The 19721-nt window shown below is 41.4% G+C and overlaps 1 protein-coding gene across 2 annotated transcripts in view; it reads right to left on the bottom strand.

Moving 5' to 3' along the window:
- ATRX (ATRX chromatin remodeler) overlaps positions 1 to 19721 on the bottom strand; it is a 144034-nt gene that overhangs the window by 109470 nt on the left and 14843 nt on the right. For both annotated transcript variants that reach the window (XM_069986333.1, XM_069986332.1), the window contains exons 3-9: positions 11462 to 11574; positions 11268 to 11317; positions 10092 to 10144; positions 7474 to 7598; positions 2576 to 2695; positions 1120 to 1229; positions 393 to 460 (exon numbers count right to left, since the gene is read on the bottom strand). In XM_069986333.1, coding sequence (XP_069842434.1) covers positions 393 to 460; positions 1120 to 1229; positions 2576 to 2695; positions 7474 to 7598; positions 10092 to 10144; positions 11268 to 11317; positions 11462 to 11574 — 639 coding nt within the window. The remainder of the gene's footprint in view (positions 1 to 392; positions 461 to 1119; positions 1230 to 2575; positions 2696 to 7473; positions 7599 to 10091; positions 10145 to 11267; positions 11318 to 11461; positions 11575 to 19721) is intronic.

Below are 19721 nucleotides of genomic sequence, written 5' to 3'. Positions count from 1 at the left end.
ACATTATTCTCCAATGATAGCCTATGCTGCTCTATATAAAAGGGGGGGGGGGAATCATTCACTGCTTCTTTAGGCTAGGTTCACACACCATAAATAAAAGTTAAATACAACCCTAATTTTGAATGAAAATAAAACTGTGTAAACGGAAGAAAAAATGGCCGTATTTTGCAAAAGCTGGTTGTAATTAATGTGTATGTTAATTACCTAGACCTACGTAACCAATTAGAGCCGTTATTCTATACAGTGTGTTGGTCAGCTTCCTATGTACCTTAATGGAGCACATTATTATATTGAAAATGCAGCTGTATTTTACCTCAAAATTACAGCCATATTTTTTTTTCTTTTACAGCGTGTGAACATAGCCTTAAACAATAATCAAGGCTGCAACTCACCGACATTGTTCATCCATTCCATCAGCATCACGATTGATGTCATCACTCATATAATATTTATAGCAACTCTGAGGTAAAAAAGAGAAAAAGAGAAAAAAAGGGGGAGGGACAAAAAAAGTCAGACATGGTTCAGTACAGAAAGCTCTGATTTTTTTATTTTATGAAAGGAATAGGTATAGTTCTTGGCTCTGTTGTATGCTGGCATTTGGGTGATTTAGAATAGTGAACAAGATTTCATTAAAACCCTTAATGTGACAGTGAAAATTGATGGTACCATTTTAACAAAATATGGTCTAAGACTCGCCCTTTTTCCACCCTACCTTTTTCAACTAATATCAAACTTCTTCCTTACTACCCCATATATTGTTACCACTGGGTTTACTGGATATTCCAAGTATGTTTGAAGAAGTCACAGGAAATTTATTTTACAAAACCTTTTTTGTCCTATTCACTCATGTAAAATACTGTACAAGGACATGTACAGTACAAGGACCGAAGGAATAAGCTATTCGTGTCCACTGGTTCTGCGATCTATTCTATAATGAAGTGTAAACCCAGCCTTATAATCAAACACTGTCAGCTAAAACTTTTTTTTTTATTTTATTTAAAAAGCAAAGGTGATGGGGTACTGAGTACCAGGGACAGACAAACAGGGAACACTTCAATATTCAAACAAGCACAGCAGTCCCTTCATTTTGATGGTCTTTGGATGAAAAAGCATGTGTACCTTACAAATGAGGACTTTGAGAGCAGGATGCCTGTAAATGGAGTCTTTCTGAAAGTGATTGACTTGTTGTCCACAAGCTGTGCACGTTACAATCCCATGGAGTCCTTCTTCTACAAGGAAAAAAAAAGGGAAGGAGGAAACAGTTTAAGGCTATGTTCACACTATGTGAACAACTGGCCGTTCCGTGACCTCGGCCAGGTCACGGAACGGCCGGTCTTAGCCCGGATAATCCCGGCCGGTACTTAAGTACCGGTCGGGTGATCTTTCCGGCCACGGAGCTCAGATGCGGGCGCATCAGCGTGCGCCTGCATCAGAGCTTCCCATAGCACACAGTGAACTGACAGGTCTTTCTGCGGCTGGAATTCACTGAATTACGGCCGCAGAAAACGGACTTCAGTTTTTTCCGGCACTGCACGGGATCCCGGCCAGAGCGCATACGATGTGCGTACGCTCCGGCCGGGATCCCATTAAAAATAAAGCTATGTCCCACTCCGCAAAACTACGGCCGTAGTTCTGCGGCGAGAACTAGAGCCGTAGTTTTACGTAGTGTGAACATAGCCTAAAAGTCCAATGACATCTATTTAACTATACAATTATTAAATTCATGCTTGCAAGCACAAGGAGCTAGTAGGTCTTATAGCAGGTTTCTTTTTACCGCCCATAGCAATAAATGACAGCTCAGCTTTCCTTCTATCAGAGCAGTATAATAAATGAAATTTCAGTATAAGTATAATCACCCCACTGTGCAGCACCAACCAGATCAGCACTCATAGGGACCTACTTGGCCCATATAAAAAGGGCTTAAGTGTTTTTCATGATGACAGAAGCAGCAGCACTCAGCTGAGCACTGTACCGCTTTATTAAAGAAATTGGCCACTTTATAGAAAAATTGTTCAGGGTATAGTATTAGTAACTGTACTCATACATCACTTACTGACAGCAGTTCCCTGTGTACCTCATAGAACTAAAAACACACTCCCCTCCTCCAGGCTGGCTGCCCTGTGACCATGCATAGTCACATTCTGCTCCATGTCAGCCATCTGTGCAGAGCAGCACAGTCTGGAGGAGGGCAGTCTGATTTTTAGCTCTGAGGTACACAGGGAGCTGCTGTCAGTAACTAATGTAAGTACATTAACTAATACTGTACACTGAGCAATTTTACTATAATACTAGAATACCAAGCCAATTGATGCACATATGCTGCTAACAAACATATCTGGGCCAGATATGTCAAAGTGTGTAAAAATAAGGTTAACTATCTATAGCAACCAGTTACATCTTTCATTTCTTAATGTCTGATAAAATAAAGGCCAAGCTATGACTGATTGCTATGAGCAGTTTACAAGGTTTTCTACTTACAAACACTAATAAATCAGGGCCCCCATGTATTATCAACATTAGTATGAGCAGTGACTAACCCTTCTCAATTGTCCACAAAAAAATTTTACTTAAGTACCTGGCCGTTTCTTAGTTAGGGACAGATCAGGTTTAACTTTACTTCGATTTCGGAATTCTGGTCCTTTAAAATCATCTTTGTCTTCATTAAGAACAGGCTCTGGTTGCACAACTACAGTACCTGAAACAACAAGAGTGTGTATTAAAATGTTGCTACAATATTCACTTTGCCGTGCCTTAGAGCTTTAAAGTGGAACTCTGGATAAGGAAAACTTGTTTTGTATTGAAAGTACATTAAAAGATATATAGATGTGTCTATATAATGTATTACCGTATCTGTACGGTTCTGCCACACTGGTAGCGGATAGAAATCCAGAAAGTGAAAAAAATGGCCCCTGTGCCAATCCACATTGTCTTCTGCTCCTTCTGCTCTCCCCCCTTAGGAGACAAATCTTTCATGCCTCTGTCTCACATTGTGTGTGTTTGCTGAGATCAGGCTGATGATGCAGAGAGGGGGCAGAGTGTGATGTCCCAGGAGGCTTGGCTGGTTCCCCTAATCCACCATCTCTGACCAGCCAGAAGCAGCTGCTGCACGGATTTCTCTGATTGTGCAGAAGTGTGCAGTAAAATCAGGCTGTGTTCACACATGTTGGAGTGTCATTGCAGTACTGCAGCGTGTTCACAAAAATGACGTAGTAAATTATGCTAAACGGCAGAGAGGATCAGTGCCTTATTGTGGGGCTCAACTTCAAAGATAAGAGATGCTTGATCATAATATGTGCGTGGAAATGTAAAGAGAAAAAAAACAAAAAAGTTCTTTACTTTATTCCAATAGCAGCGTTACGAATACAGCCTGCTGTGTGGTGTTACAGGTAGAGAATACAGCGTGCTTTGTGGGTGGGACAACAATGAAATGATGAAGTAATGCAAATAATTCAGTAACACAATGAAATTGCAATGTGTGACCAGAGCCTAGATGTTCTGCAATAGATTTGGGTGGGGAATGTGCAGGGTGGGGGACTGTGATGAACAGCTGAGGGAAAGCATTGCATTCTTGAACCTGTAGTACTGTGTACAACTGCTCAACCAGAAATACAGAACAGAACAAAACCCCCCCACAACAAATGGATTTTTAGTAGTTTCAAAACTAGATTAGATATGTAAGTAATGCATTATGCTTGTGCAGAAGTTTCATTCTTTTTAACCTCTACCTGGAGTTCCCCTTTAAACGATTGATGCCCCAGGACCTCTGCCGGGCTCGGCGGATTTCAAGAGATGCAGCCACGACCCAGTTGATTGACTGGCTGCTCAGCCAATCAGTGACCAGGGCGCCGGAATGCCACACTAGTCACTGATTGGCTGAGTGGCCAGTCCATCAGACTGGTAGGGCAATCAAGAACCATAAAATAAAAATAAAAAGAACTTGGCTAGACTCCTTTAACTTTTCAGATATGCCTATATTTATTATTTTTGTGAATTCACTATTCTATACTTTTACAATAAAATTCTAAGAGCCTTAATGATGCTGCAAAAGAGAAGGTAAGAAAAGGAGAAGTAAGGCACAGGGAGAGTAACAGTCTCAGGGCATGGGGAACACTAGGCCTCTTTGAAGCTATTACTGCAACAATAACAGCTGAAAATTAACCCCTTAGCGACCCATGACGTACCTGGTAGGTCATGGTGCCACGGGGGGAGTTCAGTGAGCGGTCCTGCCGGGACCCCGCTCTGAGCAGGTCCCGTAGCTGCGCCGGCTAATTAAGCCTCTAAATGCAGCTGTCAAACCTGACAGCTGCATTTAGAGGCTTTGCTCGCACATCCCTGGTGTCTAGTGGGGCGGATCTCCCCCCTGCGATGCAATCGCATTGGGGAGATCCGTGCTTCTGGCCAGGCCGGGACTCAGCGTCCCAATGACGCTGATCCCGGCTTGGCAATACATCTGATCTGATAGGTCTTTGCTGTGTATATAGATCAGTGCTGTGCATACGTCCCAGCATAAGTCCCAGGGGGACTTCTAGTTAATGTAAAAATAAAAGTAAAAATGTTTTTTTATTAATAAAAAATCCCCTTCCTTAATAAAAGTTCAAACCCTTTTCCTATTTTATAAATATAAATAAACAAATAAACATATTTAGTATCGCTGCACGCCAAACTATTAAATTATCACATTCCTGATTTCGCACGGTAAACGGCCCAAAAATTCCAAAGTGCAAAATTGTGCATTTTTGGTCACATCAAATCCAGAAAAAATGTAATATAAAGCGATCAAAAAGTCGCATATGCGAAATCAAGGAACCCATAGAAAGTACATGTCATGGCGCAAAAAATGACACCTCCTACAGCCCCATAGACCAAAGGATAAAAGCACTATAGGCCTGGGAAGAGAGTGATTGTAAGGAACATATATTTGTTAACAATGGTTTGAATTTTTTTAAGCCATCAAATAAAATCAAAGTTATACATGTTATATATCGTAAAGACTTGAGGAACATGCATAACAAGTCAGTTTTACCCCAGGGTGAATAGCGTAAACATGAAACTCCCTGAAATAAAAACAAATTCCTTGTTTTTTTTTCAATTTGACAGCGCAAATGATTTTTTTTCCGGTTTCGCTGCATATTTTATGGGAAAATAAAGTCTGTCATTGTAAATTACAATTGGTGTCGCAAAAAATAAGGGCTCATGTGGGTCTCTAGGTGAAAAAATGCAAGTGCTATGGCCTTTTAAAACATAAAAAGGAAAAAGCAAAAGTGCAAAATCGAAAATTGGCTTTGACCTTAATGGGTTGAGGATTACTTTTATTAAGACCTATCCATTAGTACCAACATCTCATGGGCATGGGAGGTTTAAAAGATTTTTTTGTTACGATAGTGTTACAAACAGCGGTATTTGCTGTTTATTTCCCGAACAAACTTGTTACCACTGCTGAGTCGCAGCAGAAATGCAGCATTTCCCCAGTGTGTGACCCTATCCTAAAACTGTTGTAAACTTTTAGGCATTTAAAAAAAAAAAAAAAAAATGCAATTGTCGTTTCAGCTTCCCAGTGTGTTTCTGCATTTTAACCTCTTAAGGACGTCATGTGTCCGCAAGAGGTGTTCAGAGCAGCGCCACGCTCTGAACCGCCACAATCCCGGGTGCCGCGTGTAGCCCGGGGTCGCGGCTATTAGTGGGCATGGCTAGATCGCCGTGCCCGCTAATTAAGTAATCGGAGGCAGCTGTCAAAGTTGACGGCTGCCTCCGATTACTTACTGCAGCCGATCGGTGGTGGTAAAGTGGGGAGATCGGGTATAGACCAAGGTATATAAGCGCTATAAGCATGGGAATAGAGCGATTTTAAGGAACATATATTTGTTAATGGTTTGAATTTTTTTACAGGCCATCAGATACAATAAAAGTTATACATGTTATATATCGTTTTAATCGAAACGACTTGAGGAACATACATGACAAGTCATTTTTACCCCAGGGCGAATGGCGTAAAAACAAAAAACCCCTAAATAAGTGTTTTTTTATTCAATTTCACCACACATTGAATTTTTTTGCTGGTTTCGCAGTATACTTTATGCAAAAATTCATATGGGTCTCTAGGTGGAAAAATGCAAGTGCTATGGCCTTTTAAACACAAGGAGGAAAAAACTAAAACGCAAAAACGAAAATTGGCTCCCAAATTGGGTTAATCCCATGAGGTTCATACGTATAAACCTACTAACTTCAGCTATGATATTATTGTTTTTCTCTGCAGCATCATTTTTTCAGAACTCTGAGCAAAAGCAAATATGCAAATGAGCCAGTTAAGTAGACTGGAAGCATTTCTCGGCTCCCTGGGTGCACCATCCCGCCAGCCGGCTCATACGTTGCCTCCCACTTATGCAAATTAATATAAGTTGTCGCGTCTTTTTTTTTTTCTTTTTACCAGATCTTGCACAATAGCAGCCTGGTGCCATTCATGGGGCTGTTATGCATGTAGATTTGCTAAAAGCGCAGAGACGTGATTACTTTGATCAAACACTGCACCAGAGGAAAATAAGATAACTGGAATTAGCAACCCAGCAGCTACAGGTTTACATCAGGAGGTTCGTACGTACAAACCTGCTGATGGTTTCCCTTTAAAGCGTAACTGTCATATTTTTTTTTTTATTGCAGAAATCAGTAGTATAAGCGATTTTAAAAAAACTCTGTAATAGGTTTTATCAGCCAAAAAAGCCTCCTGTACTCAAGAAGCAATCTCCCAGCCTCCCCCCTGACTTCTTATCTGTGCATTATCAGGCAAACACGTCTTCATTACAGAGAAGCCAGTGAAGACGGGCTCTGCTCTCTCCATTGTAAGCCTATGAAGGGGGGAGGGTCAGAGGGAGATGAGGGAGCAGGAAGAGGTGACATGAAGGTCAGCTGTTTGTAGACTGTCTGGGCACCTAAACCGCAGGATTCTGGGGTCAGAAAGGTCAGTGCTCATCTATGAACTTACTGAGAGAAGATTGCAGGGTGTTGTGTTTTGCAAGACTGCTCCGTGCTCAGTCACTCCTAACAGCCCCTCCCCTCTCCATAGCCACATAATGGACAGAGAAATCCTGCTTCTTCTGAAGTGAGGGGGGAGGCTTGGAGATTGCTTTTTCAGTCCAGAAGGAAACTCTTTTGGTTTATAAAACCTATTACAGAGTTTCTTAAAATCGCTTGTACTATTGATATTTAATGTTTTCAAAAAAATGGCCCTAAAAATGACAGTTACGCTTTAAGAGTTTGGACATTTCCACACACAGCAACACCAATTCTTTATTTTATATAGTTTAGGCAGTTTTATTAGAAAAAATGGATAGAACTAAAACATATAAGGCTTTTTGTACTCTGGAAAAGATGTACATTATCTGTCAGAGAGGTCCGAAAGATATCTACCAACAGTAAACTCTCCAAAGCCTGCAAATAAATTTATACAAATTACCACTTGTGTTACATTGTATTCTGTACCTAAGGGTAAACTTTCCATATCAACTTCGGGATCTGAGTTTTCATTAGACACATCAGCAAGTTTATTTTCTTCAGCTTTTGGTTCTTCGTCAGATTCCACATACTTTGTTACGAAAATAGGTTTCCTAAATAAAAGAAAAATGACATAGATTTGTAACATTTGTGTCATTAAAGCGACTCTGTACCCACAATCTGACCACCCCAAACCGCTTGTAAATTGAGATAGCTGCTTTTAATCCAAGATCTGTCCTGGGGTCCATTCGGCAGGTCATGCAGTTATTGTCCTAAAAAAACAACTTTTAAACTGGCAGCCCTGCGCCCTACGGGAGTGGCCTAGATTGTGTATGCACTAGGCTGGCTCTACCTCTCTGTCCCCCCCCCCCCGCCCTCCTCATCATTAGGAATGCTCCAGGCAAATTGCCTCCTATTCCCCACCTGTGGCAGCCCAGCACATGGGCTGGACCGTTATGACCCCTGTGACAATATTCAGCATGGAGAAAATGTTCCAGTGGCATTCCTAATGATGAAGAGGGTAGGGAGGAGGGACGGAGGGGTGGTGCAAAGTAAGGGCACAGATATTCTAAGCCACGCCTGTAGGGCACAGGGCTGTAAGTTTAAAAGTTGTTGTTTAGGACAACTGCATCACCTGCCAAACGGACCGCAGGACAGGTCTTGGATTAAAGGGGTTGTCCGGCGATAAAAAATTATTCACAGAATAACACACATTACAAAGTTATACAACTTTGTAATGTATGTTATGTCTGTGAATGGCCCCCTTCCCCGTGTCCCACCACCCCCCACCCGTGTACCCGGAAGTGTGGTGCGCTATACATTATCTGTCACGTGCCGACCACGGTCTCCGATCGTCAGCAGTGACGTCTTCTTCGGGAGGCCGGCGGATCTTCCCGAGTGTCGCCCGCCCTCTGCAGCGTCATCCGAAAGCTCAGCCGCGATTGGCTGAGCATAACTGTGCTCAGCCAATCGCGGCTGAGCAGCTGATGACGTGGCCGCGTCATCAGTCGCTCAGCCGCGATTGGCTGAGCACAGTTATGCTCAGCCAATCGCGGCTGAGCTTCGGATGACGCTGCAGAGGGCGGCCGGCACTCGGGAAGATCCGCCGGCCTCCCGAAGAAGACGTCACTGCTGACGATCGGAGACCGTGGACGACACGAGATGCGGTGAGTATAATGCACCACACTTCCGGGTCTAGGGTGGGGGGAAACACGGGGAAGGGGGCCATTCACAGACATAACATACATTACAAAGTTGTATAACTTTGTAATGTGTGTTATTCTGTGAATAATTTTTTATCGCCGGACAACCCCTTTAAAAGCAGCTATCCGAAGGTACAAGTGGATTTGGGGGGGGGGGGGAAGCAGATTGTGCGTACAGATTCGCTTTAAGTGTTGGCTTGACACATGAGAGAAAACAATATTCAATGTTTTTCATAGTGAGTGTAATTTACCAACCGATGTGTTACACATTTCTACAGCAGGCAACTTCCTTAACACTACACAATTTAGAGCAGTCTGTATACTAAACATGAAAACTGCTGCCAAGTGCCTCTGCTTACTTGCCTCTGGTGCTATATGGTTTGTCAGACTGTACACAGTCATAGAAAGTGCTGTTCTAATGAGACACAGCGGGGCAGATTAACTATTCCAAATGTACCAGATTATGGCTTAAAGTGCAGCAAAACCCTGGCTTTGCACTACATGTATTGCATGTTTTAGACTCCTAGTGGTAAAGACATATCTTTGGTGCATTCTTAGGGTACTATTACACGGAACGATAAATCAGCCGAATCGGCCCTATCCGGACGATTATCGTTCCGTGTAATAAAGACAACGATCAGCCTATGATCCTTGTCATCGGCTGATTGTTGATATAGGTTCTGGAGAGTATAACGACATAAGACAAGGGTTACCAAGGCTAGGCATCCATCCACAGACTGCAGTTTCGGGGGAATTTGCCCCTCGTCAGTGTGGAGCAGGATTCTGGCTACTGGGGCAATGATAAATAGACCAACAAAACACAACAATCACTGAACTCAGGGAGAACAGTGAAAAATTCCAATGGAGTACTCATTTACGAGTCTCCATTGATTGTCCCATACAAAATTTGAATATGCAAAAAAGGGGTCCGTGGAGCCTCAGTTACGAGTCTCAAAACCCCGAAACTGCAGTCTGTGGATGGATGCCTAGCCTTGGTAACCCTTGTCTTATGTCGTTATACTCGCCACAGAGTTAGACTTTGACTCACAGGGGCCACCCTGGTGTTTCCCTATTTAGGTCCCAAAGCTCGCTACAGAGTGAGGACCTGAGGGACTACGTATCAGGGTGGTTTGGTGCTCTCCCCACTAGGAAGCACCCCTTGGCAATGGGCTTCCTTCTCTGGAGAGAGGGATATCTGGCTATTCCCGTGTTTTGAGACCCTTTTTTGTGTGTGTGTGTGTGTGTGTGTGTATATACATACATACATATATATATATATATACATATTATATATATATATATATATATATATATATATATATATATATATATATATATATTATATACACATATACATACACACACAAAGGTAAAAAATAACACTGTTCCGATTATTACACAAACCTTTTTGAGCGAGGTGTTCCTGTGAACTTCGCCTTTTCGGAAGAACTTGAACCCTGAAACAGATTAAGCATTGATATTCATACGTGAGTTAATGTCAGAGCAGCCTTCTTACATGGTTGCATAGTAGACTTTTTCAGAAGACCGAAAAAAAGGGAAGAGAGGGGAAAAAAAAAAAAGACAGTTGCTGCAAAATACCATTGTAAGTTTACTCCACAGGAGTGCTGGTTATTACTGAAAAACATCTGTAACTGTGCACGTTACTGGCATCTGTCTGAATAATTCACACATTTTGTGCGATTTCAAAAATAAAGTCCTCGAAGGCAATGATGGGTGTCACTATATGGCCATTTTCTTGCTGCATTTTAGTGAGCACCACTCAGCCACTCCTGGTAATTTTAAGTTGCAAATGGGTTGGTAAAGCCTCTGTGACGTTTTGCACTGGAGAATAAAAGCACAGCTGTATATAATAAAGGTACAGTGTGTCTGTCTCCTGGCCATAACAGATATTGCAGCTGACAGATTTAAATACATATTAGGAAAATAAAAAGTTTTCTAAGTGGATAAATTAAAAATAAATGTATCCACTTAGAAAAAAGAAATAATTTTAAAAAGTGAAAATGCAAATGAAATGTCTTGTTAAAGGGGTACTCCGGGCAAAATGTATTTAATATTTTATTACATGCTATTTTCCTCAATTTAGTAGATCAGGCAGGCTCAATTTCGCTAAAAAAAAAAACTTGACGTCACGTCTCAAGTGTATGTTTTCCAGCAGGGTCCACCAGGAAACGCATGTAGAAGTATAGACTAAGAATAGACATCTATGTAGAAGTCTGTGTAGTTAACTCAGTGCTCTCTCCCTCCGTCCCTCCCGTGCTGGCAATGGGATATCTCTCTGCCAGTCACCCTCCCAGCCATGGCGCCCTCCTTATCTGCCGCTCACCCCGCTGCACCTCCTTCCAAGAAGCTGCCCGTGCTCTCACTAGTGATTTGTCTAACTTTCCATATGTAATTTAATATTTAAAAATACATTTAGCCCGGAGTACCCCTTTAATGGGCAAATGTCCACAAAGAAAGAGCCCAAAGCCTTGTAAATAAAGGCACCTATCAAAAATGACTACATTTGGTACAATGACAAGAGGCCAGAAAGAAATTGTTTGTAGAAAATTTATTTTGTACCTCCTCCATATTCTCCATTGACTGCTGTCTGTGAATGGATTTCGATTTGACTGAAAGCGGAAAATTATAAAAAAAAATAATAATTAATAAAATTGTTAATTTAAATGTTAGAAAAAGGTCCAAAAACAAATAATGCCATTTTATATTTCATTGTGTAAAAATGTACCCACAACTAATACCAGCCTCCACCTTACCTGCACCCTTGCCCTCAGATTGTCTTGTAGGAGAAGTTGTGTCCTCAGATTCTTCAGAGGAATGAGCTAAAAATTCGTGAAGTTTCTGCACCAATGTATTCAACTTGTTTTTACTACAATGGAGAAATGAAAAAGAAAAATAGTAAAAAATATGTATTAAAAAAAAAAAACCACACACACACGACAGAAGAATAGCTGTTTACTTTCACCACTAACAGACCTAAAATCCGCATTCTTCCTACAGTCTTGCAATTTCATTCAACACAAGTATACAAATTATGATAAACAAATATAGTCACAAGTATGTCAATGTAGAAAACCTAAGCAGACATTTTGTGTCTTACTCAGTAAATGAAATGGCAGAAAAGTGCACTTCTCAAAAAAACCACTGGGTGGATATTTGAAAAAGCAGCTTGAAAGAGGTCATCAGGCAAGAGGAAGGCGTCAGGCAATATAACTAAAAACATTCAACAAAATTTCTGAAAGTGCAACTGAAATTATTAAAGTAAGTTGGATTTACCATGAAGAAAGTGAACTGCTGGCATGGACAGGTCAGTGACATTATCTCATGATCTACAGATGTAGCAGCAGGAAACACACTGTCCAAAACCATGATCTAGTTTTTATACAGTGTAACAGCCACATGATTTTGCATGATAACAGCAGATTAAGGATAACGTTTGGACATAACGTTTGCTGCAGATCTTACACTCTCTAAACCAATGTAACCAAGTGATTGAACACTAATTCAAATTCACAACAAACTTTGTATGTGTGAATGTACGCCAAAACACTGCAGTTCCACTGTACATCAGCAGTATACCGTAGCGTACTCAAACCCAAGTTTAACCCCTTTCCTCCCGGTCCACTTTTCAGGCCATAGTGCTTGCATTTTTTCACCTACAGACCCATGAGTCCTTATTTATTTGCAACATCAATTGTACTTTGCAAATAAAGACAATCTTTCCATAAAAAATTCTGCGAAACAAAAAAAAATTCACGCATTGAAATTGAAAAACAAAAAACACAGTATTTTACATTTTGGGGGGTTTCATGTTTATACTATTAGCCCTATGGTAAAACTGACATTAGCTATGCTCCTCAAGTCAGTAGTTACAACGATAGGCAGCTTATACAACCTATTTTATCTGACTGCTTTTAAAAAATTAAAACTTTTTTAAAAAACTAAACGTGTTTATTATTGCTCTATTACTATCCTCATAACGCTTTTGGTCTATGGGGCTGTGTGAGGTGTCATTTTTTGCACCATGATCTGTACTTCCTATTGGGACCTCTCTGTGTATATGCGAATTTCCAATCACTTTTTACTACAATTTTCTGGATTTGATAAGACCAAAAATGTGCAATTTTGCACTTTGAGTTTTTTGCACTTTTGGATTTTGCACTCATGCCATTTACCATGCGAGATCAGAAATGCTATATTTTAACCCTCTGAAGACTAGTCCAATTTTTGTTTCCGCTTTTGTCTTTTCCTCCTTGCATTTAAAAGGCCATAGCGCATGTATTTTTTTTTCCACCTTCAGACCCACAAGAGCCCTTATTTTTTGCGCCACTAATGGTACTTTGCATTGACAGACTTAAATTTTTACATAAAATATGCTGCAAACCAGAAAAAATTCTATACATGGTGAAATTGAAAATAAAATGCAATTTCTTTTATTGGTGTGTGTGTGTGGGGGGGGGGGGGGTTGTGTTTACGCCATTCATCCTATGGTTAAATGGACATGTTACCCATGTTCCTCAAGTTGGAACGATTACAACAATATGTAACTTGTATAACTGATTTTTAACGACTTTTAAAAAATTACAACCTTTGTTCTTTAAAATTGGTCTATAACCATCCTCATAAAGCTTTTATTTTTTGATCTATGGGGCTGTGCGATTTAAACTTTCTATCGGTACCTTGCTTGCGTATATATGACTTTTTAAGCACTTATTACAATTTTTCTGAATTTGATGCAACCAAAAAATTGATGCAACCAATGTTGCACTTTTTTTGCACCATTTACCGTGCATGATCAGAATGTGATAATTTAATAGTTTGGGCTAATACAAATGCGTCAATACCAAATAGGTTTGTTTATTTTTATTTATAAAATGGGAAAAAGGGTAAATTGAATTTTTATCAGGGGAAGGGGCTTTTTATTAATAAAATCACTTTTTTTTAACACCTACATTAATCCGAAGTCGCCCCAGGTGACTTCAAATACAACTACACTAATCTCTCATAGAGTAGTATACATTATACAGCACTGATCCATTAGATCAATGCTGTATTGCTTTGGGCTACTGCAGCCTAGATATATCAATTACAGAGCCGGGATCAGCATTATTCTGATGCCTGGTAAGTTGAACGTATCTCACCTTTGCGATCACATCGTGGTGGTGTAATCCCGCCACTAGACCACCAAAGATGGTGTTACACAGGCAGTTTGACAGCTGCATTTAAAGGGGTACTCCAGCAAAAAGCTTTTTTCCCAGTAACTGAAATACATTGCAAAGTTATTTAACCCCTTAGCGACCCATGACGTATCTGATACGTCATGGTGCCGCGGGGGGTGTTCAGAGCGGGGTCCCGCCGGGACCCCGCTCTGAACGGCGCTGGTTCCGGCTGACACTTGCAGCCAGGCAGTGCCTCTGTTAGCCGGCGCGGGTCCCGTTGCCGCGCCGGCTAATTAAGCACTTCAATGCAGCTGTCAAACCTGACAGCTGCATTGAAGTGCTTTATGCACACTATCCCTGGTGTCTAGTGGGTCGGATCTCCCCCCCGCGATGCGATCGCGCGGGGGAGATCCGTTCTTCTGCCCGTGCCGGGCCTCAGCGTCGGAATGACGCTGATCCCGGCTCGGCAATAGATTGCTATGGCCTGCAGCAGGCCATAGCAATCTATGACCGATCTGATGGATCTTTGCTGTGTATATACACAGCATTGATCTCTATGAGAGATCAGTGCTATGTATATACAAGCCCCCCAGGGGGGCTTCTAGTCCATGTAAAAAAAAAAGTAAAAAAGTGTTTTTATCAATAAAAAATCCCCTCCCCTAATAAATGTCCAAATCACCCCCCTTTTCCCATTTTATAAATATAAATTAATAAACAAATAAATAAACATATTTAGTATCGCCGCACACGTAATCGCCCGAACTATTAATTAATCACATTCCTGATCTCGCACGGTAAACGGCGTCAGCGCAAAAAAATTCCAAAGTGCAAAATTGCGCATTTTTGGTCGCATCAAATCCAGAAAAAATGTAATAAAAAGTGATCAAAAAGTCGTATATGCGCAATCAAGGTACCGATAGAAAGAACGCATCATGGCTCAAAAAATGACACCTCACACAGCCCCATAGACCAAAGGATAAAAGCGCTATAAGCCTGGGAATGGAGCGATTTTAAGGAACGTATATTTGTTAACGGTTTGAATTTTTTACAGGTCATCAGATACAATAAAAGTTATACATGTTATATATCATAGTAATCGTAACGACTTGAGGAACATGCATAACAAGTCAGTTTTACCATGGGACGAACGGCGTAAATGCAAAACTCCCCGAAATCAAAACAAATTAGTTTTTTTTTCAATTTGACAGCGCAAATGATTTTTTTCCGGTTTCGCAGCATGTTATGGAAAAATAATGCCTGTCATTACAAAGTACAATTGGTTTCGCAAAAAATAAGCGCTCATATACGTCTCTAGGTGAAAAAATGCAAGCGCTGTTGACTTTTAAACTTAAAATGGAATAAGCAAAAGCGCAAAAACGAAAATTGGCTTTGACCTTAAGGGGTTAACTTTGTAACATGCATCAATCACTTATCTGCCCCCCTTTCCTATCGTTTCCCCCGTCAACCTCCCACGAGGAAGTAAAGTAAGCTCATTCTTACCTAATGACTGTTGACACCAGGCTGTTCTGCGGCAGCCAATTTGTGACAATGACATCTTCATAGGCACAGCTCCCTGGTTTGGGGTTTTCCATAATGCACTTTGTCTCCTGTGATGTCTAACTGACTCTGTAAAACTGTTAGATAGCTTACATCTTGCTCAGCCAATCAGAGCTGAGCAACCTGAGTCATCTGACACAGAGAGGCTGGCCTAACAGGGCTTAGGCCCGCCTCCCTCTTGATGATGTCAGTGTCACAAAATGGCTTCCACAGAGCAGCCTGGCATCAGTCATTAGGTAAGAATGAGTTTACTTCCTGGTGGGGGGTTGAGGGGGGAAAAGACAGGGAAGAGGGCCTATAGGTGATTGAATATACACAAATCATATAGTTCATCTTAATAAAGATTTATGGTAGATTAAAACTTATGCAAACAGTGTCAATGGTGCACACCGTTAATTTACAGTGTAAGAAGTACGCACCCTCGGGTGCAATGCTGTGCCAATAGCAAATAGCTTAAAGTCCAACAGGTATGGTTAAATCTGAAAATCTACAGTCGAGGAACTACAGTTCCCTTATTGCATTATGTTAAGTTAGCATTAATGTGTCCATATGCCATATAAGTATGCAGTGCAGGGGTTACCGTGATTCATTAGTTCTACTCAGTGAGCTTTTCATTCATAAAATGGGAAAAGGGGGGTGAATTAAACTTTATGGGATGGGTATTTTTTTTTTTTTATGAAATTTTTTTCCCAGAGACCGATGCAACCAAAGCTTATAACCTGACTTAAAATTCATCCATTGGTTTTAGAAATGAAAACTGAAACCCTCCCAAATTATTATTTTTTCTTTTAATGAAAGTAAATTTGCTTCACTGCTCAAATACTAACAATTTAATGAACACAGAAAGGTCGGATTTTGGCAAGACAAAACTTTTGTCGCCTTGTCATATAATGCAGCAAATCCTAGTACAGCCTCACCTGTGCTCACTAATTGATCGGTTAATTAGTGGGTGTGTATAAAAAGAACCCCAGCACCCCAGGCCTTCACTTGAACTGCAACTTGACCTCTGACAACATGGCAAAAATCCACCCTGCGACCAAAGCCTTTATCATCAAGAGGCTGAAGACCAGATCCACTGCAGAGTTGGCTGGCACCTTTAATGTGTCTCAGTGTCAAGTACAAAGAACATTTGAAGAGTCTGGAGATGTTTTTGACAAGTCCAGGTCCGGCAGACCCCACTCAGGAGGAATGTTTGTTGGTTTGAAAATCAAAAGCCAGCCCCTCTTCAACTGCAGCTCCAACAGGCTTGGTCAACCTCAAGTCCCTGTGTAAAGTCCCTGGCCTCCATGGTGGAATCAGTGCTCAAGAGCTAGCACTAAACAAAAGGCCCACAGCCTGCTGAATGGATGGTTGCTGGAAAAGTAGCAGAAGGGGAATTTCTCAGATGAATCTTCAGTTAAATTACACCACAGCCGCCGGTAATACTGCAGGAGACCTACTGGAGCCCATATGGATCCAAGATATACCCAGAAAACAGTTACGTTTGGTAGTAGAAAAATCATGGTCTGGGGTTACATTCAGTATGGGGTGTGAGAAACATTTGCAAGGTGGAAGGCAATATAAATAGCCTAAAATATCAAGAAGTATTAGCTACCTCTTACATTCCCAATCATAAAAGGGGTCACATCTATCTCTACATCAAAGTTCCTAAAGGCAAAGATCAAGGAGCTTCAGGACTGGCAAGCCCGGTCACCAGACATGAACATCATTGAGCAGGTTTGGGGAAGGATAAAAGAGGAAGCTTGGAAGACAAAACAAAAGAATCTCGATAACCTCTGGGAGGCATGCAAGACTGCATTCTTTGCTATTCCTGATGATTTTATCAGTAAATTATATGAATCATTGTGGAAACGCATGAATGCCGTCCTTCAAGCTCTTGAAAGTCACATAAAATGTTAAATTTGGCTCTAACAGCAAAACTTCATTCACCAATGTTAGGAAACATATCTTTGGCCCCGTTCACACTGAGCAAGAACGGTGGAATTCCGCCGTGCTCGGTGTCCTGCTTTGAGTGAATGAGAGGGCGCACTCTCCGATCAGAGAAGTTACATGTCATTTCTTTGAGTGGAGAGGGGAAGAAGCGGACGAGCGCACGCCCTCTCATTCACTCAAAGCAGGACACTGGGCACGGCAGGATTCCGCCGTTCTTGCTCAGTGTGAACGGGGCCTTTGTGTTTAAAGTGAATTTTTTTTTATTTTCACATTACTTTCTGTGTGGGACAAAACTTTTGTCTTGCCAAAATCTGACCTGTGTTCATTAAATTACCAATTTGAGCAGTAAAGCAAATTTATTTTCATTTAAAAAAAAAAAAAAAACTCATTTGGGAAGGTTTCAGCTTTCATATGAATCATTTCTAAAACCAATGGATGAATTTTAAGTCAGGTTATAAGCTTTGGTTTCCACAACATGGATAAGCAACAGAACTTCTGTCATGGACTGTATGTGTATATATTTTGCATTGATCAATGAGATCAGTGCTTGATGACAATGAGCTGCTGGTGCAATGCTGAGGCCTGGCCAGGTAGAATGAAAGGATTGCCTCTCTGTGATTGCATCGCAAAGGGGGGCAATCCCGCCACTAGACACCAGGGATGGCTTGTTTATAGCCATTTAAACGCAACTGTCAGCTTTGACAGCTGAATCTAAATGGCTAATTAGCCGGGTGCGGGGATAGGGTGCCTCAGCTAATGCTTGTGGTCCCCGGCTGCATGACCCCTCTCTGAACTCCCCTACCCGCCGCCGATCACAAGGGTATGTCCTTATGCGGGAAGGGGTTAAAGGATTACTCTGAAATACACATGGTCAAAAAATATACAGCACTGCCTGTCTACCACACTAAAATCTTACTTTCTCTCAATGTCCCAATAAATATACATATGTATATGAAGTGACGGGGGTGGTGGTGTAGCCTAGAGGGGCTGTTTATAGTGGCATCACTCGTGTGTGCAGGAATAGAGATAAGAGATAATCCAGCCAAACCTCTGGTGACATCAGAAGATGATGGACTGTCTATAAAGAGAGGGGTGGAATTGGGGAGCTGTACACAAACATTTTGTAGTTCCATTTTCTATTCTTTTGTAGTTTCATTTTCTATTTCCTGTCAGTGATGAAGCATGCAAAACCACACTGAAACCAGTACCATATAGTGATAACACTATATTAAAAAGTTGTGTGTCTTGGAGTAATTGTTTTATTTAAAGCAACTCTATATCCACCCCCCACCCCCCAAGGTTAGGGTAAAAAATTAACTTTTAGCAGCAGCCGAGTCAATGTGGCGTGGCCTAAAGTGTCCGTGCCCTAGGGCTGCGAACCCTTTCATTTCTTGCTCCCTGCCCTCCTAATCATTAAAAATGCCCCTGGCCAGGATTTCTTCTATCACTTGTCTAAACAGTGTTTAAACAAGTGAGGAATAGGAGAAGTTAGGGAGGGAGGGGGAAGAAAAAAAAAGAGGTGTTGCAGGTCTAAGACAGATCTTTTGACCTAACCAAGGCACTGGGTGCATTTTAATCGAGAAGGACTTAAAGTGACACTGTGACCCCCTATTTGCATTTTGACTGCTAACAACAGGTGTAAAGGGTAAATGTTACCCTTCATTACTTATTTTATATTACACCTCATAGTGCTTGTTCTATTAAAAAGTAGTTTTTATCACCTGTGGATTGGTATAGGTGGGCGGGGCCTCGCAGCCTTTGTGCCACATTGCCCCGCCCCTAGCCCCACCCCATCCATGGAGTAATCGCAGCATAGGCCCCACCCCCTCAACAGCCATTGGAAGGGCCAGCCTAAAGCTCTATGCCCCACCCCCCCTAGATTGTCCCACACCAATTGCCAAAATGCAAATAGGGGGTGACAGTGTCACTAACTCTCACCAAATGGACGGTAGCAGCAGTTTGGGGGAGTGGGTTGGTAAATACAGTATTGTTTTAAATACAATTTGCTGATACAAGACAACCCCTTTTATGACCCAAACTTTGTCAACTAGTGACTATGTTCAGGTCAGTTCCTACATGCGTTTATTTATCAGGACTTAAATATACTGTAGACCACGTTTTTGAGTTCCACAAAACTGCACACATGCAGGAAATGTTACTAGGTGACTATTTACAGGCCATTAAACTAAATAAGGCCGCTGTCAAACACGCACAGCCTGCTGCCGCCATAGCACATAAACACACACAGCTTGCTGCAGTCATAGCACACACGGCCTGCTGCAGTCATTGGCACATAGACATACAGTACAGATACTAAAGTGCACTGAGGAAAAACATGCACTCCTCTCCCTGAGATAACACCACACTA

Source organism: Dendropsophus ebraccatus, chromosome 10 (genome assembly GCF_027789765.1).
Source record: "Dendropsophus ebraccatus isolate aDenEbr1 chromosome 10, aDenEbr1.pat, whole genome shotgun sequence".
Lineage (NCBI taxonomy): Eukaryota > Metazoa > Chordata > Amphibia > Anura > Hylidae > Dendropsophus > Dendropsophus ebraccatus.
Note: the sequence above shows the minus strand (reverse complement) of the source record. Positions and strands in the feature narration are given on the sequence as shown.